Source organism: Brachyistius frenatus, unplaced genomic scaffold (assembly GCF_029030835.1).
Source record: "Brachyistius frenatus isolate BFR_SWC_R1_liver_20210118 unplaced genomic scaffold, ASM2903083v1 Contig_425, whole genome shotgun sequence".
Classification (NCBI taxonomy): domain Eukaryota; kingdom Metazoa; phylum Chordata; class Actinopteri; family Embiotocidae; genus Brachyistius; species Brachyistius frenatus.
Genome location: NW_027211024.1, coordinates 72,501 through 97,500, shown reverse-complemented (window position 1 = coordinate 97,500; position 25,000 = coordinate 72,501). Strand labels below are relative to the sequence as shown.

Below are 25,000 nucleotides of genomic sequence, written 5' to 3'. Positions count from 1 at the left end.
AGAGGGAGGATGAGGAGGGGAGGAGGAGGAGGAGAAGGTGAAGGAGGAGGGGGAGGAGGAGGAGGTGAAGGAGGAGGAGGACGTCCCATTTCCTCCATATTCACGTTGAATTGTTTCGGATATTTAAACATGTATTTCCAGAAGTACTGTGTGTCTCTCTGTCTCTCTGTCTGTCTCTCTGTCTCTCTGTGTCTCTCTGTCTCTGTGTGTCTCTGTGTGTCTCTGTCTCTGTGTATCCCAATAAACCCAGTCTGATCCATCTCAGTGGACTTTCTGTCTCCTCACGTCCACGTTGACTTATTGCCTTAACTCTGAATTATTCCTGCTTCGGCAGCTTTGTGTCGTCTCTGTCTCTGGAAACATGTCCAGCTCACGGAGGACAACGTGGACTTCCTGGTTGAAGACGTCCGGGACTCTTCGTCCCGCCGGTGGAATTCATCGACTCGACTTCATGACGTGTTTCTTGTTTATTTTCTGTCCTCAGAGATTCTGAACGGAGGAGTGAAGATTACCCACAACCCCCTGCTGTGCCACACAGAGACCATCCAGTGGTGGGACATCCTGGATGAAGCCAGCAGTCCCAGCATGGTTTTCAAGACGGACTCCTTTGCGCGTGAATGTATGCGGCGCAGCGACGAGGTCATTTCTCTGAGTCTGGTGTCCAGCGTTAATGATTGTGTGTTTCCAGGTGAGAAGTGCGACCGCAGGTGTGTTAACGACTCGTGTTGGACTGCAGGACCGGACGGCTGCCAGACACGTAAACACTTCTTCTACGTCAGCTGAGCTTCCTCCAGCCAGTCTCTGTGTCCTCTAGTCACCAAGCTGCAGTGTCTCTGTGTCCTATAGTCACCAAGCTGCTGTGTCTCTGTGTCCTCTAGTCACCAAGCTGCTGTGTCTCTGTGTCCTCTAGTCACCAAGCTGCAGTGTCTCTGTGTCCTCTAGTCACCAAGCTGCAGTGTCTCTGTGTCCTCTAGTCACCAAGCTGCTGTGTCTCTGTGTCCTCTAGTCACCAAGCTGCAGTGTCTCTGTGTCCTCTAGTCACCAAGCTGCAGTGTCTCTGTGTCCTCTAGTCACCAAGCTGCTGTGTCTCTGTGTCCTCTAGTCACCAAGCTGCTGTGTCTCTGTGTCCTCTAGTCACCAAGCTGCTGTGTCTCTGTGTCCTCTAGTCACCAAGCTGCTGTGTCTCTATGTCCTCTAGTCACCAAGCTGCTGTGTCTCTGTGTCCTCTAGTCACCAAGCTGCTGTGTCTCTGTGTCCTCTAGTCACCAAGCTGCTGTGTCTCTGTGTCCTCTAGTCACCAAGCTGCTGTGTCTCTGTGTCCTCTAGTCACCAAGCTGCTGTGTCTCTGTGTCCTCTAGTCACCAAGCTGCTGTGTCTCTATGTCCTCTAGTCACCAAGCTGCTGTGTCTCTGTGTCCTCTAGTCACCAAGCTGCTGTGTGCGGAGCAGTGCAGCAGGAGGTGTCGTGGTCCCAAGCCGATGGACTGCTGTAACGAGCACTGTGCTGCCGGCTGCTTCGGTCCCAGAGCCACCGACTGTCTGGTCAGTTCTCGTCTCCTTCAACTTTCACACCTTCTTTGGTCCTTCGGCCTAAAATTTGCCACAAAAACCCCAAGATGGCGACGTCTGAAATGTGGGATTAAAAACCTGCAGCCAGACGCGTGTAGCCGGAGTTTAGAGGAGAAAGGGTTGAGTGTTTCTGTCCTCTTCTTCAGGCCTGCCGGCAGTTTAACGATGACGGAACCTGTAAAGACGCTTGTCCTCCTCTGAAACTCTACGACGCCAAAACCCACCAGGTGGTGGACAACCCCAACGCCAAGTTCACCTTCGGGGCGACCTGCGTCAAGGCCTGCCCACGTACGAATCCTCCAGATTATAACATCTTCTCAAATATAAATGTGTGCTCAGATGATCCCATCTTCAGGTCCTGGTCCAGGACTCAGGACTAATCCCAGTTTACTCTCCATCCTCCGGGTCTGAATCGGAGCGTGGATCACAAATAGGTCAGAAAGCTGCACATCCGGTCTGAGCTGGGAGGCTCCGCCCTCTTCAGCCACATTCACACGTTCATTGTTGTTCATTGACTATCAAGTGATTCAGGCGTCTCTAGACCCCTCCGGAGGGGACATGTCCACTGGTGTTTCCCTGAATGCGTAGTTAAGATGTCCAGATGTCTTTTTAGTTGTTGGACCAACAGTCAAAAAACACAAAGAAATGTTGAGTTCACTGTCGTAGACAAATGAAGAAATTTACAGATATTGCAACCAGAGACGCAGCGCCACTAGGTGGCGTCTGTCCTGGACAGATCATGACTCCGACTACGTTTCTACAATATCCACGATAACTGTCAGAGTCACCCCCCCCACCCACCCCACCACCACCACCACCACCCACACACACTTCCTCCCTACGCATCACGTGACCTCCTTCTTTGACCCTGATTTAACTGGCACTGACGCCGACGTCCCCTAGTGGACTGACGGGTGTATTACGGGACGTTGGACAGAAGTCAATGACCCCCTGTGATCCTGTAGATAACTACGTGGTGACGGACGGATCGTGTGTTCGTACCTGCAGCGCTGGAATGTACGAGGTGGAGGAGAAGAAAGTCCAACGCTGCAAAGCCTGCGATGGACCGTGTCCTAAAGGTAGAGACGCACAGACACACAGAGACACACAGAGACACACAGAGACACACAAAGAGACACACAAAGACACAGAGACACACAGAGACACAGAGAGACACACAGAGACACACAGAGACAGAGGGACACACAGAGACAGAGAGACACACAGAGAGACAGAGAGACACACAGAGAGACAAACAGAGACAGACAGAGAGACACACAGAGAGACACAGAGAATCACAGAGACAGAGAGACATAGAGACACAGACACACAGAAAGACCTGAGTACCGAACAAATAACCCAAACCGGTCTCCTCCTCCTCCTCCTCCTCCTCCTCCTCCAGCCTGTGATGGACTCGGAGTCAGCTCACTGGTCAACACCATTGCAGTCAACGCCTCCAACATCGAGTCCTTCAGGAGCTGCACGAAGATCAACGGGGACATCGTCCTCATCTCGACGTCCTTCACTGGGTGAGACGCTCGGCATCTTTTCTCCCCGTTATTTGGGCTCAGTATAAAAACTAAAGCACGGGAGTAGTTTCTAAAAATATAGTGTCTTCATATGGGGACAAGGTTTTCTTTGCTTTATAAAAAAAACACGTACAAAGATTTGTTGAAGTAAGTCTGTACGCTCCTGAATGATGATGTACCCTGAAGTTTATTTGAACTTTTAAATAGTCAGATTATTGTTCAATATCAAACTGAAAATGTTATTAAGCATAAATGAACAAGTTTCAATAAGAAGTTTGATAAAGTTTTGTTCCCGTTCCACTTCTATCTCTGAGGATTGGCTCTTTGTCTTCATGCTCATGTGTATTAAGTGTACTTTGCTTTTGCTGCCACAAGATGGCAGAAAGATGTGTTGAGCAGAATCTTTGTGCACATTTAGGAGACAGTTGAAGTCAAAGAGGTTTGAAGGTTTTTATTCTGAAGTTTGAGAGTAAAAGTTTTAATTTAAGTCCAAGAAGTATCTTCAGAGGAAACAGACTTTGATTGGCTTTCACAGGAATGTTTGAAGTAAAGGTTGTTTTGATTGGCTGTTGCAGGGACCCGCACTATAAGATCCCGCCCATGGACCCTGAGAAGCTGGAGTACTTCAGGACAGTGAGGGAGATCACTGGTAGGTTGGAGCTGGTTACAGCAGCTCAGTGAACGGTGGAGGAACAGGGAGGAACACGGAGCAGGAACCTCCATCAGGAAGGTCAACATCACTGAGTTCACCACGGTAACGCCGGTACGTGAACATCAGTGATGTCACCATGGAAACCTGAAACTGGAGCAGAGAAACAGCAAATCGTTGTTGATCCTGCTGCTCTGTGATTGGTCCCTTGTGTGAACGGGAGTCAGATTGTGAAGTGCTGTACGAGTGCCGACTGTTCACCTGTTGAGGTTTTGTCCTCACACTCGGAGGAGGGTCGAAGAGAGCGCCGCTTCAGTCAGTGTTTGTGTCGTCCAGGTTTCCTGCTGATTCAGTCCTGGCCGAAGAATCTGACGTCTCTGTCGGTGTTTGAGAACCTGGAGATCATCAGAGGAAGAACGACACACGCGTGAGTCTCCGACACACGTATGAGATTAGAAAACTGATTTCCAGTCACTTGTTTTGCTCCAGACTTTCCTTCCATTGATCGCTTTGAACGCTCTTCCAAGCTCCGCCTACTCTCTACCATCAGCAGGCAGCAGCGTGGGCAGCATCAGTTACTCGTTTGTCCTCTGCAGGTTCCAGCTCCCCCTACAGGTCACTCAGTAAACAACCTGTGATGAACTCTTCCCTCCCCAGGCAGCACAGTTTGGCTGTGGTGAGGGTGAAGCACCTCGGCTGGCTCGGTCTGCGCTCTCTGAGGGAGGTAAGCGCGGGGAAGGTCCTGCTGAAGGACAACGTGGAGCTGTGCTACACCCGTCCCGACCAGTGGACCCGCCTCCTCCGGTCCAGAGACCAAACCGTCAGCCTGCGCAACAACTCTCCGCCCGACACCTGCGGTGAGTCCCGAGTTCACTTCAGCGTTTGGTGAGAGAAATGTTGCAGAAAGGAGAACGTGTCTTTGTCCTCCTCACGCAGAGCGGCAGAACCGAACCTGTGACGTGGAGTGTACTGACGAGGGCTGCTGGGGTCCGGGGCCCACCATGTGCGTGTCCTGTCGGCACTTTGACCGTAGGGGGCGCTGCGTGGCACTCTGCAACCTGCTGCAGGGGTAAGAGAGATGTGACCGGGCTCACCGACCCATCCCGACCCGACTCCACCCGTCCCGTTCTGACGTCTCTGTGTCCTCCTGCAGCGAACCCAGAGAGGTGGAGGTGAACGGCAGCTGTGTCCGGTGCCACCCAGAGTGTCTGCAGAAGACCGGAACCCCGACCTGCCACGGACCGGTCAGTCCAGCTGTGGTCTGATCGGACCGGCACATACAGTGGTGTGAATAAGTGTTTGCCCCTCCTGTTAAAACATAACTTAACTGTGGTTTATCACACCTGAGTTCAATTTCTCGAGCCACACCCAGGCCTGATTACTGACACACCTGTTCTCAATCCAGAAATCACTTCAATAGGACCTGCCTGACAAAGTGAAGGAGACCAGAAGATCCTCAGAAGATAGACATCATGCTGAGATCCAAAGACATTCAGGAACAAATGAGAAAGAAAGTAATTGAGATCTATCAGTCTGGAAAAGGTTCTAAAGCCATTTCTAAAGCTTTGGGACTCCAGAGAACCACAGTGAGAACCATTATCCACAAATGGAGAAAACACGGAACAGTGGTGAACCTTCCCAGGAGCGGCCGGCCGACCAAAATTACCCCAAGAGAGCAACGACGACTCATCCGAGAGGTCACAAAAGACCCCACGACAACATCCAAAGAACTGCAGGCCTCACTCGCCTCAGTTCAGGTCAGTGTTCATGACTCCACCAGAAGAAAGAGACTCGGCAGAAATGGCTGCATGGCAGAGTTCCAAGACCAAAACCACCGCTGAGCAAAAAGAACATTAAGACTCGTCTCATTTTTACCAGAAAACATCTCGATGATCCCCGAGACTTTTGGGAAAATACTCTGTGGACTGACGAGACCAAAGTTGAACTTTTTGGAAGGTGTGTGTCCCGTTACATCGGGTGTAAAAGTAACACCACATTTCAGAAGAAGAACCTCATACCAACAGTAAAATATGGTGGTGGTAGTGTGATGGTCTGGGGCTGTTTTACTGCTTCAGGACCTGGAAGACTTGCTGTGATAAATGGAACCATGAATTCTACCATCTACCAAAACATCCTGAAGGAGAACGTCCGGCCGTCTGTTCGTGACCTCAAGCTGAAGCCAACTTGGGTTCTGCAGCAGGACGATGATCCAAAACACACCAGCAAGTCCACCTCTGAATGGATGAAGAGAAACAAAATGAAGACTTTGGAGTGGCCTCGTCAAAGTCCTGACCTGAATCTATTGAGATGCTGTGACGTGACCTTAAAAAGGAGGTTGGTGCTGGAAAACCCTCCAATGTGTCTGAATTACAACAACTCTGTAAAGATGAGTCGGCCAACATTCCTCCACAGCTGGAAAAGACTCATCGCAAGTTATCAGAAACGCTTGATTGCAGTTGTTGCTGCTGAGGGTGGTCCAACCAGTTATTAGGTTTAGGGGGAAACACTTTTTCACACAGGGCCATGTGGGTTTGGATTGTTTTTCTCCCTTAATAATAAAAACCTTCATTTAAAAACTGCATTTTGTGTTTACTTGTGTTATCTTTGACTAATATTTAAATTTGTTTGATGATCTGAAACATTTAAGTGACAAACATGCAAAAAAATCAGGAAGGAGGCAAACACTTTTTCACACCGCTGTATACAAACACATAAGTGATGTATAAATGTTGTATGACGGTCAAAGTTTCTGTCCACAGAAGACTTAATGAATGAATGAATGACAGGATGAATGAATGAATGAATAAATATTTGGGTTTCCATGACGCTCCACTGAGCCTCCAACCAGAAGTCCTGTTGAAACACAGCAGCTTGTTCATCTTCTTCAGCTTGAGATTTAAGAGTTGAGGATGTCCAGAGTGATGTTTGACCCCGTCCTCCCTGCAGGGTCCAGACCGGTGCTCCCAATGCTCCCGTTTTAAGGATGGCCCCCACTGCGTGGCTCGCTGCCCCCACGGCGTGCAGGGCGACGGAGACACGCTGGTCTGGAAATACTCGGACGGTGCCGGCCGGTGCCGGTCCTGCCACCAGAACTGCACCCAGGGGTGAGATGCCACGGCTTGGTCTGCAGAGCCGCCTGATGGCGGGACGTTGACTGACCTGTGTTTGTGTGTCTGCAGGTGTTCGGGTCCGGGACTGTCCGGATGCATCGGGTAAAACTTCCTGTTTGTGTCCTCAGCTCAGAACACGTGAACCTGCACGTCGTCTCCACCCTTCAAACGTTTGATTGCACTGTTTCTCTCCGGATGATATAAACTCTCCTCACAGCGCGGCGACACACTCCACGCTGGCGGTGGCTGTGGTCGGAGGGATGCTGGTTGTCGTCATCGTGTCGTTGGTCATCTTCGTGTTGCTACGGCGACGGCGAATCAAGAGGAAGAGGACTCTACGCCGCCTGCTGCAGGAGAGGGAGGTCGGTGTGCATTTTCTGTTCCAAAACTGACAAAATATGATGTTAATTATCACATGAACGGGTTTCTGAGACCGTAATGAGGACGAGAAGTTGACTGAAGGACTGAAACTCACTCTGATCTCAAATCTGCGTCGTCTTGTTTTGTGATGCTGCGTCGCAGCTGGTGGAGCCGTTGACTCCGAGCGGTCAAGCTCCGAACCAGGCACTGCTGAGGATCCTGAAGGAGACCGAGTTCAAGAAGGTCCGGGTGCTCGGCTCCGGGGCCTTCGGGACCGTCTTCAAGGTAACCGGCTTCATTTTCAACGTGCACCACCGTCGTCCAGATAGAAACGTCTCCGCAACTTCTGTTCCTGCCCGGTGATTCAGTAGAGAATGGATGAATTCAGGACAAAATAAAGTGGTGTGTGTGTGTGTGTGTGTGTGTGTGTGTGTGTGTGTGTGTGTGTGTGTGTGTGTGTGTGTGTGTGTGTGTGTGTGTGTGTGTGTGTGTGTGTGTGTTTAGGGCTTGTGGATCCCTGAAGGGGAGAACGTGAGGATCCCAGTAGCCATCAAAGTTCTCAGAGAGGCCACATCACCCAAAGCCAACAAAGAAATCCTGGATGTGAGACGTTTGTTTTCCTGGATTAGAGTTGATTCTTCTTTTTCATCTGCGAGTTCCTCCCCCTCCTCTTCCTCCTCCTCTTCCTCCTCTTCCTCTTCTTCCTCCTCCTCCCCCTCTTCCTCCTCCTCTTCTTTCTCCTCCTCCCCCTCCCCCTCTTCCTCCTCCTCCTCCCCCTCCTCCTCTTCCTCCTCCTCCTCCTCCTCTCTCTTCTTTTCCCTCCTCCAGAGAATCGTTATTACTTACACGTGTTATCAAAGGTTTTATTAATGCAGTTTAGTATTTTCTTTATTATAAATAAATATCTTCATTAGTTCAAACTGGATAAAAAGAAAACAGTTGACCTTTGACCTTAAAGGATCAAATGAATTACTAAAGGCAGACCTGTGCAGCCTCCGGCTGTGTTTTCGGGACATCTGGTGGTTGTGGATGTTTCTGGGACACGTTTCCGTGACGACCGTGTTGTTTTGGTGCAGGAGGCGTACGTGATGGCGAGCGTGGATCACCCCCACGTGTGTCGGCTGCTGGGAATCTGCCTGACGTCGTCGGTCCAGCTGGTGACCCAGCTGATGCCGTACGGCTGCCTGCTGGACTACGTGCGACACCACAGGGACCACGTCGGGGCCCAGTGGCTCCTCAACTGGTGTGTGCAGATCGCCAAGGTGAGCCGAGTCCACGAGAAGAGCTGCCTCCTCTCCGCCCGCGGCGGCGGCCGTCTGCAGCTCACTGTAAGCCTGCTGAGGCCCATTAACCTGAACACAGCAGGAAGTCTTAATCTGCTCCAGTGGTGGGAAAATCACAAACAACAAGCTCTCGGGCTCATCCGCTGTTTGTGCACTCATTCAGACCCCCACCTCCACCTCCACCGCCCCCCCACCTCCCCACCACCACCACCTGTATTGTGTTTTTCTTCCTGTGTTGAACTCAGAGAAGCATCACGGAGCTCAAAGTGATAAAAAGAGTGATAAAAAGAGTCTAACGTATGTTTCCAGAACAGACCGTCTGTGACTGAAATATAGAACAAAGAACACATCTGCCTTCAAAATAAGAGCTTTACATGTTTTAAATCTCATTTATTCAAAACTAAAACTAAGTTCAGTCTCTTCCAGCTGGAAGTGTGTCTTCTCTTCTTTTGCAATAATCAGGGTAGAAACAAACAGCCAACAGAACTCAGAAATCACCCTGAACTCTGTGTGTGTGTGTGTGTGTGTGTGTGTGTGTGTGTGTGTGTGTGTGTGTGTGTGTGTGTGTGTGTGTGTGTGTGTGTGTGTGTGTGTGTGTGTGTGTAGGGGATGAACTACCTGGAGGATCATCACCTGGTGCATCGGGACCTGGCGGCGAGGAATGTCCTTCTGAAAAGTCCCAATCACGTGAAGATCACCGACTTCGGCCTCGCGAAGCTGCTGACGGCGGACGAGAAGGAATACCACGCCGACGGAGGGAAGGTGTGTTCATGCCACGCGCCGCACACTCGTCACAACACCTGCACTTCCTGAACCTACGTGAACATCTGGATCCCCGAAGTGTTGCTCACCTGATTTAAAGATGAGCAGCCTGTGTTTGTCCCTCTCTGCTCTCCGTAGGTTCCCATTAAGTGGATGGCGTTGGAGTCCATCCTCCAGTGGACCTACACCCATCAGAGCGACGTCTGGAGCTACGGTGAGCCACCCGGTCCGGTTCTGATTGACTCTGTCTCTTTGGACGCGTGTTGGTGAGTTGTCTCTGACTCCGGTGGTCTGCAGGTGTGACCGTGTGGGAGCTCATGACGTTCGGCTCCAAACCGTACGACGGCATCCCGGCCAGCGAGATCTCCTCGGTGCTGGAGAGGGGCGAGCGGCTGCCTCAGCCCCCCATCTGCACCATCGACGTCTACATGATCATGGTGAAATGTAAGAGAAAGACCTGGTTCACAGTCAGAGACGCAGCAGCATCGTTAGGGGCGTGTCTGTTTGATTGACAGCCAGCTCGTCCAAATATGGTCTCTTGTGGCCAAATTGTCAGAAAACAAACCGACAGGTGATCTGGTGTCAGCTGATCTCGTAGATAAACGCTGAGCACCGCAGAAACTAAATATGTTCAATCAATCAATCAAATAATACAATTTGTGGCCTCATGGTGGCATCAGAGGAAAAGTCCAATTGATCCTCAGGCGAGCATGAATATCTGAACTAAATAACGCTGTTTCTTTTTGACCGACGCTGCCGTCTGCGTGACTAACAGGAGAACGTGTCCCTCTGCAGGCTGGATGATCGACCCGTCCAGCCGTCCCCGCTTCAGAGAGCTGATCGCACAATTCTCTAAGATGGCCAGCGACCCGTCCAGATACCTGGTGATACAGGTACACCAGTGATTCCTCACTCTCAGTTTTGTCCATCATTTCTGTTCATAATACTGAAACACGGTCCTCACCAAGTTAAAGTGACGAACTGTGTCCCTGCATTAGTGACCAGCTCCAGTGTGAGGCTGTTTCCATGCAGGTCCGCTGGTTTAGTTCAGCTCACAATTCATTCCTCAACCTTTTATGTAAAACTTGCTTCGTTGCGTCAAACACAGAATTCAGTTCAGTTAAATACCAAACTAATAGAAATAAGGAGCATGTGCAGCAGGTCAGAACCGCCCGCTGGTTCTGGGTAAAGTTAAACTATCTGCAGCCTTACAGACCCAAACTGGGTCTGTTTGTAGTGTCTTCTTGTAGTCAACGCTGACAGTTAAAAGGGTTGGACAGTGAATAAAATGTGGTGAGCTGTAGACTGAACACTGTGGTGTCCCAGGGCGACCTGCCCAGTCCCTCCGACCAACGCTTCTACTCTCGCCTGCTGAGCACCGGCGACACGGAGGACGTGATCGACGCCGACGAATACCTGCTGCCTTACAAGGGCCTGGGTAACCATGACAACCACCACTGCAGCGCCACGGTAAAACACACACACACACACACACACACACACACACACACACACACACACACACACACACACACACACACACAGACTCAGCTCAGTGTGTTTAAAGTCTCGTTCCGCTTCTTTCTACGAATGAGAAGAGAAGTCTGTTTTCTTATGAAATGACATATTTAAACTAGTTTCAGCGCCCCCTGGTGGGTGGACGCTGGCGTCACCGGCACGTCAAAGTAACCAGTCCACATGCACTGTTACTACCGGCCACCAGGGGGCGGAAGAACACTCATTTGGTTGATGAGCTGTTTTTGAAACTATCCATGTCTACGTCTTTACGTGTCCCCCGGTCTGTACGGACTCGTCTCACGTCAGTGTCTCTCAACAGAACGGTCGTCCCGTCAGAGAGAACAGCATCGCCCTGCGGTACATCACCGATCCAACTCACAGCGCCACGGACAAAGAAGACTTCATCGGCCACGGTACTCATCACCAAACATTGTTCACACAAATCACATATCAGCGACGTGTCCTAGATTTAGAAACACTAAATAAATGGTTAGTAGGTAAACAACCACAGACAGAAAGACCCCCTCCAATGAAGAAGTAAATAAATCGGTCAGGGAGTCAACAACAGAATAATTCTGCTGCTCTTCCTCCTCCAGAGTACATGAACCAGAGTGTGAGTGAAACCAGCCACAGCAGCCAGCTGTCGGAGGTTTTAAATCCCAACTACGAGGACCTGAGCCTGGGCTGGGGTGCTGCCTCGCTCCCCCCCCCGCTGGAGGATCGGACGCCCGCCGACCATCTTCCCTTTGGACCCCAATATCTGAACACTGCTCAGAGCTCGCTCCCCGTGGTGGCCAGCGACAGCCTCGACAACCCCGACTACCAGGCGGACTTCCTGCCACAGAGCACCACCTCCACCCCCACCACCCCCGCAACTTTAACCACACACAGTTTGTTCCTCCCGGCGGCGGAGAACCTGGAGTACCTGGGTCTGGGCGCTGCACTGCACGCTCCTGTCCGCTAGGGGGCAGCAGCGTTTTATTGACCTGTTTTACTGTCAGCTCTTCCAAGGAAACGCTGACTCAGCATGTTCCCTCTGATCCGGAACAGAACCTGCACACTGACTGTTGCTCAGCGGCACGTCACTCAAACCAACAACCATCTGGCCACAAAGCAGACGTTTCCTGAAACTTTAAACTGTTCTGCAGGAACCTGTTTGACAAGTGGGACCAACGAAACAGCCCAAACTGACTTCAGGTCTTTGACCCCTGAAACACTCGGTTCTCAGCAAACGATGAGCTCGGTTAACCGTCTCGGTCCAGAAGGTCTGGGAGTAACGGACTAAAACAAACTTCTTTTCACTTTGTTCTTCTTTCCTCTGCATTTTTTTCCTTCTCAGCATTTGCATGAATTGGCTGAACAGAAGCAGTGTCCCAGCGGGGGGTCCATCCTCAGCCTTACATTCAAACCCACAGAAAAGCTCAAAGATTCAGGTTTTACAGTCAATCGGTGAATAAGAGGATTTGATCAACCTGAAAGCTGCTTCAGGGGAAAGTTTGTGTTAAAATGGGAGCAAAACATTTTAAAGTGACAAATGGACATTTTCTAAATAAGCACGGACGTTTAAAGATGAGCAGAAGAGATCTGGATTCACTAGTGAACTGAACTGGAGCTGATTTCTTCCTCACTAGAAGAAAAGAATCTCCTGGTTCCTCTGATCAGTGTTGGTGGTCATGAAGACTGCAGGGTCCCGGATTCAGCAGCACTTTGGATCCTCTGCTGCAGGAAGCACCAGCAGACACACCGGCGCCCCCTGCTGGTGCTGTGGAGGTTCAGCAGCTCTAAAATATCTGCCACAACCACAGAGGACAGAAGAGCGCAGATTCTTGTTAGAACAGATATTTGATGTTATTATGACTTTTTGGTGTGATTTTACACACTCACTCACACACACTCACACACACTCACACACACTCACACACACACTCACACACTCTCACACTCACTCACACTCTCACACACACTCACACACAATCACACTCTCACACACACACACACACACACACACACACAGTAGAGCGACGGTGTTCAATCCGGACAGGAAGGCTGAAATCAGGGTTTTCAAGAGTCCAGCAGACTGATGATGAGACGGGACCTTCACCACAGAATCTCTTTTAAATGGTTTGTTACAGTGTGAGCAGAAAACCTGACGGTTAATTGATAACTGATTCATTAAACAAACTTCTGTCTGCTAAAGTTGACCTGTTCATTGACCTGCTGTGATACAGCTGCAGGTGTCGGAGGATGAGTTCTGCTGCGACCCGCGGGTTCACGTTACGGACAGAAACTACAGAATTGAATTACAGTGTTAAATATAAATAAAAACAGAATGTGATTGAGTTGAAAATAGACCAAAGACAACATGTTAAATGTTTTATAGTTCTATGAAAAATATATGTGCTGATTTTGAGTTTGATGGCAGCAACACGTTTCTGAAAAAGTTGGGACAAAGTTAACAAAAGACTGAAATAGTTGCGTAGAGCAAAAAGAACAAAAACAGGCTACGGTACCTTGGACATCACTTTATACCAAGAAAAAAGAACAACGGAACAACGGAACATCGGAACAATGGAACAATGGAACATCGGAACAACGGAACAACGGAACATCGGAACAACGGAACAACGGAACATCGGAACAACGGAACATCGGAACAACGGAACAACGGAACATCGGAACAACCGAACATCGGAACAACGGAACAACGGAACATCGGAACATCGGAACATCGGAACAACGGAACATCGGAACATCGGAACAACGGAACATCGGAACATCGGAACAACGGAACAACGGAACATCGGAACAACCGAACATCGGAACAACGGAACAACGGAACATCGGAACAACGGAACAACGGAACATCGGAACATCGGAACAACGGAACATCGGAACAACGGAACAACGGAACATCGGAACAACCGAACATCGGAACATCGGAACATCGGAACAATGGAACAATGGAACATCGGAACAACGGAACAACGGAACATCGGAACAACGGAACAACGGAACATCGGAACAACGGAACATCGGAACAACGGAACAACGGAACATCGGAACAACCGAACATCGGAACAACGGAACATCGGAACATCGGAACAACGGAACATCGGAACATCGGAACAACGGAACATCGGAACATCGGAACAACGGAACAACGGAACATCGGAACAACCGAACATCGGAACAACGGAACATCGGAACAACGGAACAACGGAACATCGGAACATCGGAACAACGGAACATCGGAACAACGGAACAACGGAACATCGGAACAACCGAACATCGGAACAACGGAACAACGGAACATCGGAACATCGGAACAACCGAACATCGGAACAACGGAACATCGGAACAACCGAACATCGGAACAACCGAACAACGGAACAACGGAACAACGGAACATCGGAACATCGGAACAACGGAACAACGGAACATCGGAACAACGGAACAACGGAACATCGGAACAACGGAACAACGGAACAACTGAAACACCGGCCGGTTTTCTGGAAGAAGAACGAAGGAGGCTGACGTGACGAAGGTGGAGTTTTATTGCAGTAAAGTTTAGTAAAGTTGGACTCTGACGAATCGCAGCATCTCGGCTGCTTCTTTGGAATCACTGAACCTTCAGTTCAGCACATCAACACGGAGCTTCTCCTCTGGTGTGGAAATACTCATCACAGCTTTACATTCTGTACAGGGTGTGTGAGTCTGTGTGTGAGTCTGTGTGTGAGTCTGTGTGTGTGTGTGTGAGTCTGTGTGTGTGTGTGTGTGTGTGTGTGTGTGAGTCTGTGTGTGTGTGTGTGTGTGTGTGTGTGTGTGTGTGTGTGTGTGTGTGTGTGTGTGTGTGTGTGTGTGTGTGTGTGTGTGTGTGTGTGTGTGTGTGTGTGTGTGTGTGTGTGTGTGTGTGTGTGTGTGTGTGTGTGTGTGTGTGTGTGTGTGTGTGAGTCTGTGTGTGAGTCTGTGTGTGAGTCTCTGTGTGTGTGTGTGTGTGTGTGTGTGTGTGTGTGTGTGTGTGTGTGTGTGTGTGTGTGTGTGTGTGTGTGTGAGTCTGTGTGTGAGTGTGTGTGTGTGTGTCTGTGTGTGTGTGTGTGTGTGTGTGTGTGTGTGTGAGTCTGTGTGTGAGTCTGTGTGTGTGTGTGTGTGTGTGTGTGTGTGTGAGAGAGTCTGTGTGTGAGTCTGTGTGTGATTGTGTGTGTGTGTGTGTGTGTGTGTGTGTGTGTGTGTGTGTGTGTGTGTGTGTGTGTGTGTGTGTGTGTGTCTGTGTGTGAGTCTGTGTGTGAGTCTGTGTGTGTGTGTGTGTGTGTGTGTGTGTGTGTGTCTGTGCGTGTGTGTGTGTGAGTGTGTGTGTCTGTGTGTGTGTGTGTGTGTGAGTGTGTGTGTGTGTGTGTGTGTGTGTGTGTGTGCGTGTCTGTGTGTGTCTGTGTGTGTGAGTGTGTGTGTGTGTGTGTGTGTGTGTGTGTGTGTGTGTGTGTGTGTGTGAGTCTGTGTGTGAGTCTGTGTGTGAGTCTGTGTGTGAGTCTCTGTGTGTGTGTGTGTGAGTCTGTGTGTGTGTGTGTGTGTGTGTGTGTGTGTGTGTGTGTGTGTGAGAGAGTCTGTGTGTGAGTCTGTGTGTGATTGTGTGTGTGTGTGTGTGTGTGTGTGTGTGTGTGTGTGTGTGTGTGTGTGTGTGTCTGTGTGTGTGTCTGTGTGTGAGTCTGTGTGTGTGTCTGTGTGTGAGTCTGTGTGTGTGTGTGTGTGTGTGTGTGTGTGTGTGTGTGTGTGTGTGTGTGTGTGTGTGTGTGTGTGTGTGTGAGTGTGTGTGTGAGTCTGTGTGTGTGTGTGTGTGTGTGTGTGTGTGTGTGTGTGTGTGTGTGTGTGTGTGTGTGTGTGTGTGTGTGTGTGTGTGTGTGTGTGTGTGTGTGTGTGTGTGTGTGTGTGTGTTTCCAGTGTTCTCAAGTTAACAAACCTGCAGTTTCATTTCCATTTTTAAAACCAGGAACATTTAGTTTTTATCATCTCGGCGTTAATGGAAAACCATGTTTGTGCGTCCTTGGTTTGTGTTGTTCTGTTGGATGTTGGTGCTACACAAAACAACAACACACACGCAGTGTTTGATAAAAAGCTCTTATCTTATTTTAGTCTGGGTTTATTTATTGTACATGATTACAGCGGTGGTAAAAGTCACAGGCTGGGGGTGTGGATGAGTGGAGGGGCGGAGGTCAGGGCTTTAGAAGTAGTTGACGACTCTGCGGATGGACTGGATGTTGGGGTTCTGGGCCTGCCACTCGTTATGGCTGCAGTAGTCTCCACGCTCCACAATGTACATGCGGCCGCGGAAGTTTGGCTCCTCGTACATCACCCAGCTGAAGATGGAGGGAAACACAAGGTGGGTTTTACAACGGAACAGTTTGACCAATCCATCAAGGCTTGGCTGTACAGATCGCTTTCTTCAAGTGTCAGAAAATCTGACATATTTGAACTTCAAATATTCACATGAAGTGAAATTTTAACGTTTTTTTTCTTTAAGATTTGTTGGGAATTAATTTGATGTCAAAGGAGAAGTGTTTGCTGCCATCTAGTGGTGAAGTGACTGTAGATGAAGGGTATAATGTGTGGCTGTGTTGAACTCACGCTCCGTCTCCGTAGACCTTGAGGGAGTTGATGCAGTTCTTGGAGAAGCCGCGACTCTGCAGGAAGGGACAGTCGTCGCAGATCTCCACACACTGACCGGAGAAGTTGCAAGCCTCGAACAGCTCGATGCGGTAGTGCTCTCCGTGCTGATGGACAGACAGGTGGGAGGACAGACAGACAGACAGCACACCGATAAAGTTAGTTCTCGACTCCCGACAGGAAAAGACTCTGCACCCAACGAGCCGGTGATATCAAGTGATTCATTTCCATATTTCCAAAAGTTACAACATAGAGCCGCTGTTTTTGGCTGGTCTAAATCTAAAGGGTTTATCCTCTGAGGAGCATTAATGTGCTCTGTAAACTTAACAATTAACAACTGTGAGATTTTAGTACCTCCTGTGTGGAATTAGTTTTAAGCTCATGGCAGAACTAGATGAAAGGTTAAAAAAATAACCGGGGTTCATCCTGTGAGGACCCCGAACATCATGAAAATCATATTTGTGAGCTGGTGTTGAATGTGTTTACCATGCGGATGGGCTTGCAGGATCCCATGTGGTCGTTGTGGGAGTTCCACCTCTGGAATTCTGGGTACTCGCCGTGCTCCAGGATGTACTGCTGGCCCTTGAAGTCGGGGTGGTCGAAGCAGTTCCAGGCGCCGCTCTCCACGCGGATGGAGTTCACCCTGAAAACACACGAGGGCGCCGCAAATTGGACTCACTCTGTTTACATCGCAGCTTATTTCACAGCAGGCGCTCAGCTCGCCTTTATTCTGGCAGCCTTTCTTTCATAGAGATGCTTTTAATGTGAAAAAAACATCAGGAAGTGTTGAGTTCTGTTGCCGATAACGTCGGAGTAGATTGATTAGAGGATGTAAACATACTCCACAATCTTCCTGCTTTCACATGCTCATGTTCTGACCCATCAGTTTCTCCTCAATTTCAGCTTCCATTTGTCATTAAAACCCTTTGTTGTCCTGTTTGTGTTTCCGTCTTTGTGAAACCTGTCCATGTACACCTCCTGCTGATCCGTCTGTCCATCAGTCCAGAACATTTCATAAATGGACATATGATGAAGAACGGCAGCGAAGCTTCGTATCTGATGAGCTACAAACATTTGACATTTCTTGCTTGGAAATCTTCTCAAACAGTTTGTCACGGCACCAAATCCAACGCTGGAAATGTTGTGGTGCAAAAACAGACGAACCGTCCCTGAACCTCGGCAACAAATCAGATGGACCTCCAAAAGTTCCTGCAGGGTGACGTTGTAGTTTTTACCTGTTCATGAAGCCGCGGTCCTGGAAGTTATCACAGTCACCTCTGACCTCCAGCTTCCTGCCGGTGAAGCATTTCCCCTCGTAGAAGGTAATCTGCAGGACAAACATTCGCCATCAGTACATTTTCTCACATGCGGGACAGTTTCTGACTTTTCCTCATCTTTAATTTTTCATTTTGAAGTTCCATCTTCTGGGTAACTGTGATCAGAAACTACCAGTTAAGTTAAATGCTGCTTAAAAACAAATCCTTAAATAAAGTAAAAGAAAACTCCCCTTTGACACTTTAAATTAGTATTGATGACTACATGACGCTGGCATCTTTAAATAGATTTTTCTCGAAGAGGAAGGTCAGCTCGTTGTAATCAGAGAGCAAGTTATTGTTCGGTCTTGTTACCATGCCCGCCAGTGATGTCACAGTGTGCTGCCCCACCCAATAGTACGCTGTGACATCTCGATGAAAGGTTAAATCCAACAGGTTGTGAACTTTAGAGCTCCTTCAAAAATTTTGTGACCAAACAAAAAGTTTGAGATTTACTTTCTGCCTCCAATAAGCTGAAAATGTTTTCAAGGGGGTACATTTTTTGATGATGAAAGAGAAAATAGGATGGCATCCTATTCAAACTTAAAATCTAGAAATAAACGAACAGACTACTGCAGCGCTGCGTAGAAACAACCGCACACCAGACTCCATTCAAAAATCAGGCAATTCTAGTGCAGGGTACACCTGGCATTTGAAAATGACTTTCAGAAGTGATGAAGAGAGTTCAGTTGGCAGGAAATATAATTTAAAATCCATTTTAAAACCAGATGATTTGCGGGCAGCTGAGTCCTGCAGCCGATCCACCCGAGGCCCCCCCGCTGAGCAACACACCGACCCCAACTTTAAACTTTTATGGGCTCCACCTGCATCGCTGCTGCTACTCACCATTCCAGAGTACTGCGACATTTTTGCGCACTGGATGTTGTCCAACCTGGCCCACAACCACACACACAGTGTAACAGAGAAAAAGTTGGACACCCCAATATATACGGCAGGGGGGCGAGCCGGGGGCGAGGTCCCAGCCGGGTGGACAAAAGACCCGGCTTTCAAGGTTTCTGCTGCCTCAACGCTTTCCCTTCATCCTGATGTGTCTGCTGATTCTGCTGTGTGTGTGTGTGTGTGTGTGTGTGTGTGTGTGTGTGTGTGTGTGTGTGTGTGTGTGTGTGTGTGTGTGTGTGTGTGTGTGTGTGTGTGTGTGTGTGTGGTCTCAATGGAAAGTGCTTGGCCGTAGCTTTGCAGGTCAATGATATTGCACATGCCACATTTCTACAGAAGCAAACAGAAAAGGCCTCATGGTGTGAGGATGGTGGAGGAAGTATTGCAGTAAAAGAACTAATACCACAGAGTACAAATACAACTCTGGCACTGAACAGAATACACAAGTTAAATAAGAATAATGAAGTAAGCTTACTTTTATATAATGAGACTAGTATCATTGACTTTTTTTTTGGATCAATCTCAAAGTTATTAAAGTCATTTAAAAAGATTAAATTATTGTGCTTTTTTGGATGAAAACTGAATAGAAAGTATAGTTGCAAATATAAATCAATTGATTACTTGTATATAAAAGTAAACAGAGTAAAAAGTACATTATTTTCTGATTCGGATGTTCTTTGGTAGAACCACTTGAGTGCTTTGAGTCATTGTCGGGCTGATTGACCCTTTTTCTTTGGGATTCAGTTCACTGATAGATGTCCTGACATTTTCCTTCAGAATTCACTGGAATAATTCAGGATTCATTGATTAACCATGATACTACCACCCCCATGTTAGATAACCATGATACTACCACCACCATGTTAGATAACCATGATACTACCACCCCCATGTTGGATAACCATGATACTACCACCCCCATGTTAGATAACCATGATACTACCATCCCCATGTTAGATAACCATGATACTACCACCCCACGTTAGATAACCATGATACTACCACCCCCATGTTAGATAACCATGATACTACCACCACCATGTTAGATAACCATGATACTACCACCCCCATGTTAGATAACCATGATACTACCATCCCCATGTTAGATAACCATGATACTACCACCCCACGTTAGATAACCATGATACTATCACCACCATGTTAGATAACCATGATACTACCACCCCCATGTTGGATAACCATGATACTACCACCCCCATGTTAGATAACCATGATACTACCATCCCCATGTTAGATAACCATGATACTACCACCCCACGTTAGATAACCATGATACTACCACCCCCATGTTAGATAACCATGATACTACCACCACCATGTTAGATAACCATGATACTACCACCCCCATGTTAGACAACAATGATACTGCCACCACCACGTTAGATAACCATGATACTACCACCCCCATGTTAGACAACAATGATACTACCACCCCCACGTTAGATAACCATGATACTACCACCCCCATGTTAGATAACCATGATACTATCACCACCATGTTAGATAACCATGATACTACCACCACCACGTTAGATAACCATGATACTACCACCCCCACGTTAGATAACCATGATACTACCACCCCCATGTTAGATAACCATGATACTACCACCACCACGTTAGATAACCATGATACTACCACCACCACGTTAGATAACCATGATACTACCACCCCCACGTTAGATAACCATGATACTACCACCCCCACGTTAGATAACCATGATACTACCACCCCCATGTTAGATAACCATGATACTATCACCACCATGTTAGATAACCATGATACTACCACCACCATGTTAACAGATAACCATGATACTACCACCACGTTAGATAACCATGATACTACCACCCCCATGTTAGATAACTATGTAACCACCACCATGTTAACAGATAACCATGATACTACCATCCCCATGTTAGATAACCATGATACTACCACCCCCACGTTAGATAACCATGATACTACCACCCCCACGTTAGATAACCATGATACTACCACCACCATGTTAGATAACCATGATACTACCACCCCCATGTTAGATAACCATGATACTACCACCCCCACGTTAGATAACCATGATACTACCACCCCCACGTTAGATAACCATGATACTACCACCCCCACGTTAGATAACCATGATACTACCACCCCCACATTAGATAACCATGATACTACCACCCCCACGTTAGATAACCATGATACTACCACCCCACGTTAGATAACCATGATACTACCACCACCATGTTAGATAATCATGATACTACCACCACCATGTTAGATAACCATGATACTACCACCACCACGTTAGATAACCATGATGCTACCACCACCACGTTAGATAACGTTGATACTATCACCACCTGAGGTTAATAGATAACCATGATACTACCACCACCATTTGTACCCAGTCTGTGTGACTGTGGGTCGGTGGAGTCCAAACTCTTCACATATGGTTTTATAACGTTTTCCATCCTGATGAGCATTAACAACTGTTTTTTCTGAGCTCCTCAGAAATCTCCTTAGTTCTTCCACCAACAGGTTGTGAAGCTCAGACAGATAGATCTCTGTTCTTTACATAAAACAGGCGGCCACTCTCACCTGATGATCATCCCACTGACTAAAAATACCTGACTCTGATTTCAATCTTTAAATTAACTGATTATCATGGAGGTTCACAAACCTGGTGCATGCTGGGATAAGTGGTTATTATGTTCATGGGTTCAAAACGTCCTAAGTTACGTATGCCACTCATTTATTGCTGTAAACTAAAATAGAAACATTTTTAAAAAGTAGATTGATGAGTCAGCATGTTTGCGTCCAGTGTTGGTCCTGATGTTGCTGTCTGCTGGGAGGACGCTGCCCTCTACTGGTCTCACAGGAGACAACAATAACTTGATTAAAGGATTACATGAACATTGTTAAATACAACTAGAACAACTGTTTTGATTTCAAGTAGAAATAAGTCACAAACTGTTCAGTTTCAGCTTCTTAAATGTTGATCTGTGGGTTCTCTTTAAAATTCAAGCATCTTTGAAATCATCCTGTTAACATGAACACAAACAGCCGCAGATGTGTCAGTGCTCGTCCTGCAGGCAGTCGTGTTACAGGCTGTCATTAATATCCTGTTTACTGCGGGCAGACCTTTGTTCCCTGAGTTTAACCTCTCAGGCACAATGAGCATGCTGGGAAAACTGCACCCAGTAAATCATATTCAGACTGCAGCGACATAAAAACACTCCATTACTAGGAGAAGTTGTGACAAACGTCCTTCAGATAAGTCTAAACCCAGAAAATGTCTGTATAAATGTCAGACAATATGACTGACTTCATCCTCATCTTCCTCAGTAAAGACACAGAACAGGTTTGTAGCCAGACAATAAAACACAGCTTTAATGAGAACAATCTTAAAAACAGAAACAAGTATTCTTTCCATATAAAAAGTTTTTTTTTTTTTTTTTTTAATGTTTTGAATATAGAAGAGTGATAAGTTGAGGGGGTTCATGTAGCAGCCGCAATGGCATTTATAATGAACTGGAATAATAAACAGGTTTAAATATATTAAAATTGAATAATAAACTTTAGGAAAATGTCATGAAATTATTGTTGTGAATGCTGGAAGAGACGCTTCAAATGAAACCAGAATTTTTTTTTCACCCATGCATAACAAATGTGTGTTTCATTCCAGGTCTTCCTTGATAAAAACCAAACATCAGACCAAAGTCCATTAGAAAATCTGTTGATTTAAAGTTGTCTGGCAAATCAGCCACGACACCGACTGTGTAAGAGGAAAGTTTATGCTTTTAACAAATCCTCAGATTCTTACAGTGAAATCAGCTCAACAGCAATCCACAGTAAATTCATTTATTTAAATGAATTCAACTTTTAATTAAATCTGTCTGTTAACATCCTCTAATATTTGCTGGATACTGTTAAGACATTTTTAATCCCGGTACCGATACGTTCACTTCAATATCATATTTTTTAATAACAGGAAGAAAATTACATTCGACATTTCTATTTTTAGTTTTCATGCAGTTTAGAGGGGGAGAGTGTAACCCATGTTATTTTCTGCAGCAACAATTTACTGATGTTCACTAAACGCCTCACATGTAGGGGATCGGTAGATGCTAGCTAGCTGGTTGACCAAAAATGTTTTTTAAAAAGAGGGAAATAAGATGTTCTAATGTCAGATCTTTGTAACTTAAAACCAAGAGACTACGCTCATATAAAAGTGGACCTCGTCTCCGGGTCTAATAGGTGAAGTCTATGCAGAAGTGTCTTAAATTGTAGTACCACTGAGGACCACTAGGTGCTGTCTCCATCTGTAGTACCACTGAGGACCACTAGGGGATGTCTCCATCTGTAGTACCACTGAGGACCACTAGGTGCTGTCTCCATCTGTAGTACCACTGAGGACCACTAGAGGATGTCTCCATCTGTCGTACCACTGAGGACCACTAGGTGCTGTCTCCATCTGTAGTACCACTGAGGACCACTAGGTGATGTCTCCATCTGTCGTACCACTGAGGACCACTAGGGGATGTCTCCATCTGTAGTACCACTGAGGACCACTAGGTGCTGTCTCCATCTGTCGTACCACTGAGGACCACTAGGGGATGTCTCCATCTGTCGTACCACTGAGGACCACTAGGGGATGTCTCCATCTGTAGTACCACTGAGGACCACTAGGGGATGTCTCCATCTGTCGTACCACTGAGGACCACTAGGGGATGTCTCCATCTGTAGTACCACTGAGGACCACTAGGTGCTGTCTCCATCTGTAGTACCACTGAGGACCACTAGGGGATGTCTCCATCTGTCGTACCACTGAGGACCACTAGGGGATGTCTCCATCTGTCGTACCACTGAGGACCACTAGGGGATGTCTCCATCTGTCGTACCACTGAGGACCACTAGGGGATGTCTCCATCTGTCGTACCACTGAGGACCACTAGGGGATGTCTCCATCTGTCGTACCACTGAGGACCACTAGGGGATGTCTCCATCTGTCGTACCACTGAGGACCACTAGGGGATGTCTCCATCTGTAGTACCACTGAGGACCACTAGGGAATGTCTCCATCTGTCGTACCACTGAGGACCACTAGGGGATGTCTCCATCTGTCGTACCACTGAGGACCACTAGGGGATGTCTCCATCTGTAGTACCACTGAGGACCACTAGGGGATGTCTCTGTGTCGTTAGATAAACTTCCTCCTTCTGATCAGTTTCCTTCTGGAAATAATTCATCGTTCATTACATATTAGGACTCTAACACAGATATGTTTGGAGGGTTGTTTGATTGACAGGCCCTGTGGTGCAGTCACGTTTCTGGTATTGGTGGGTGGGGCTTGGTGTCAGATCCACCTGTAGCTCCTCCCCAGCTTAAGATGGCGACGGCTGACTTGTCAGACAAACGTCCACAAACCGTCACGGTGAGCTGATACGTGCGTAAATGTAGCAAAAGTCATGTGTTGTAAAATGAAAACGAGCCGATGTAGAGGAAGCCCTGGTGTTGAAATTCGGTACTGACTGATGAGATATTTTTTAATACTCGATTGTGCTGAAGCAACTCGGTACCCAGTCCAGCTAAGAGCCCGTCATCGCCCCCTTAATGCCCAGGTTTCCTCCCCGCTCAGTGCAGACGGTCTGGAAGTCACAGTCCAGTTTGAAAACATCAGCACTGAGTTATTTAATTTTTTCTGGGAACACGATCCCGAGGTCGTCTGTCCAGTTTCAACGGGGACAGTGAAACAGAGCGGACAGAAGACCCCAGGATGATGTTTTCACAGGCCGACATTAAATCCACCGATTTTTTAATAGAGTCTGGTGTAAGCTGCAAACTGAATGTATCAGGCAGCAGTGGAGGGGGGTGGGGGGGCTACATCATGGAGCAGGGCGTCCGGCCCTGTGGCTGCCCCGCCTCCATCTTCTCCACCTCCAGGATCATCCTCCTGAACACCTCCACCGCAGTCTGAGGAGGAGACGCGTCAGTCACATTCCAGCTGCATCATCCCACACGGACACTTCCTGTTGTTTATTACTGTCCTCACCTGGTTTTCTTTGGCTGAAGACTCGAGGAAGGCGGCGTTCCACGACTCCGCCAGAGCTTTCCCCTCCTCGAAACTGATCACTCTACACAACAACAACAACACATTCACAGGTTTAATTGAATTATTAGGGCCTGAGCACCGATGCTGTGAAAGCCCTATTCTTATTCAAGCGATTATTATGATTCTCCATAAACAACTGCATTTTTGGAGGCTTTCTCATACTCAAAAACTCATGAAAGTTGGTACACATGTCTGTCCCGGTGAAAAATTTCTTATTTT

At 47.6% G+C, this 25,000-nt stretch overlaps 4 protein-coding genes across 6 annotated transcripts in view; 2 read left to right on the top strand and 2 right to left on the bottom strand.

The window, feature by feature from the left end:
- Positions 1–12,786, top strand: part of LOC138637040 (melanoma receptor tyrosine-protein kinase-like) — a 28,889-nt gene extending 16,103 nt beyond the window's left edge. Inside the window, exons 4-27 of the mRNA XM_069725475.1 lie at positions 485–619; positions 689–757; positions 1,423–1,541; positions 1,715–1,856; positions 2,534–2,647; positions 2,971–3,097; positions 3,673–3,746; positions 4,083–4,173; positions 4,404–4,603; positions 4,683–4,815; positions 4,900–4,990; positions 6,693–6,850; positions 6,926–6,958; positions 7,074–7,218; positions 7,379–7,501; positions 7,721–7,819; positions 8,293–8,478; positions 9,106–9,261; positions 9,400–9,475; positions 9,559–9,705; positions 10,057–10,154; positions 10,588–10,731; positions 11,099–11,192; positions 11,376–12,786. Coding sequence (XP_069581576.1) covers positions 485–619; positions 689–757; positions 1,423–1,541; positions 1,715–1,856; positions 2,534–2,647; positions 2,971–3,097; positions 3,673–3,746; positions 4,083–4,173; positions 4,404–4,603; positions 4,683–4,815; positions 4,900–4,990; positions 6,693–6,850; positions 6,926–6,958; positions 7,074–7,218; positions 7,379–7,501; positions 7,721–7,819; positions 8,293–8,478; positions 9,106–9,261; positions 9,400–9,475; positions 9,559–9,705; positions 10,057–10,154; positions 10,588–10,731; positions 11,099–11,192; positions 11,376–11,743 — 3,122 coding nt within the window. The 3' untranslated portion in view covers positions 11,744–12,786. The remainder of the gene's footprint in view (positions 1–484; positions 620–688; positions 758–1,422; positions 1,542–1,714; positions 1,857–2,533; positions 2,648–2,970; positions 3,098–3,672; positions 3,747–4,082; positions 4,174–4,403; positions 4,604–4,682; positions 4,816–4,899; positions 4,991–6,692; positions 6,851–6,925; positions 6,959–7,073; positions 7,219–7,378; positions 7,502–7,720; positions 7,820–8,292; positions 8,479–9,105; positions 9,262–9,399; positions 9,476–9,558; positions 9,706–10,056; positions 10,155–10,587; positions 10,732–11,098; positions 11,193–11,375) is intronic.
- A 569-nt stretch (positions 12,787–13,355) lies between these two features.
- LOC138637031 (uncharacterized protein DDB_G0287625-like) lies at positions 13,356–14,318 on the top strand. Its single transcript, XM_069725463.1, has one exon. The coding sequence runs from the start codon at positions 13,356–13,358 to the stop codon at positions 14,316–14,318; it is 963 nt and encodes a 320-aa protein (XP_069581564.1).
- Positions 14,319–15,941: 1,623 nt separating this feature from the next.
- LOC138637030 (gamma-crystallin N-B) lies at positions 15,942–18,614 on the bottom strand. Its single transcript, XM_069725462.1, has 5 exons — positions 18,594–18,614; positions 17,670–17,761; positions 16,921–17,077; positions 16,396–16,541; positions 15,942–16,127 (listed from the first exon to the last, which is right to left on the bottom strand). The coding sequence occupies exons 1-5, from the start codon at positions 18,612–18,614 to the stop codon at positions 15,992–15,994; spliced, it is 552 nt and encodes a 183-aa protein (XP_069581563.1). The 3' UTR covers positions 15,942–15,991.
- A 5,020-nt stretch (positions 18,615–23,634) lies between these two features.
- LOC138637039 (GTP-binding protein Rheb-like) overlaps positions 23,635–25,000 on the bottom strand; it is a 9,219-nt gene continuing 7,853 nt past the window's right edge. For all 3 annotated transcript variants that reach the window (XM_069725472.1, XM_069725473.1, XM_069725474.1), the window contains exons 7-8: positions 24,722–24,803; positions 23,635–24,642 (exon numbers count right to left, since the gene is read on the bottom strand). In XM_069725472.1, coding sequence (XP_069581573.1) covers positions 24,550–24,642; positions 24,722–24,803 — 175 coding nt within the window. In that variant the 3' untranslated portion in view covers positions 23,635–24,549. The remainder of the gene's footprint in view (positions 24,643–24,721; positions 24,804–25,000) is intronic.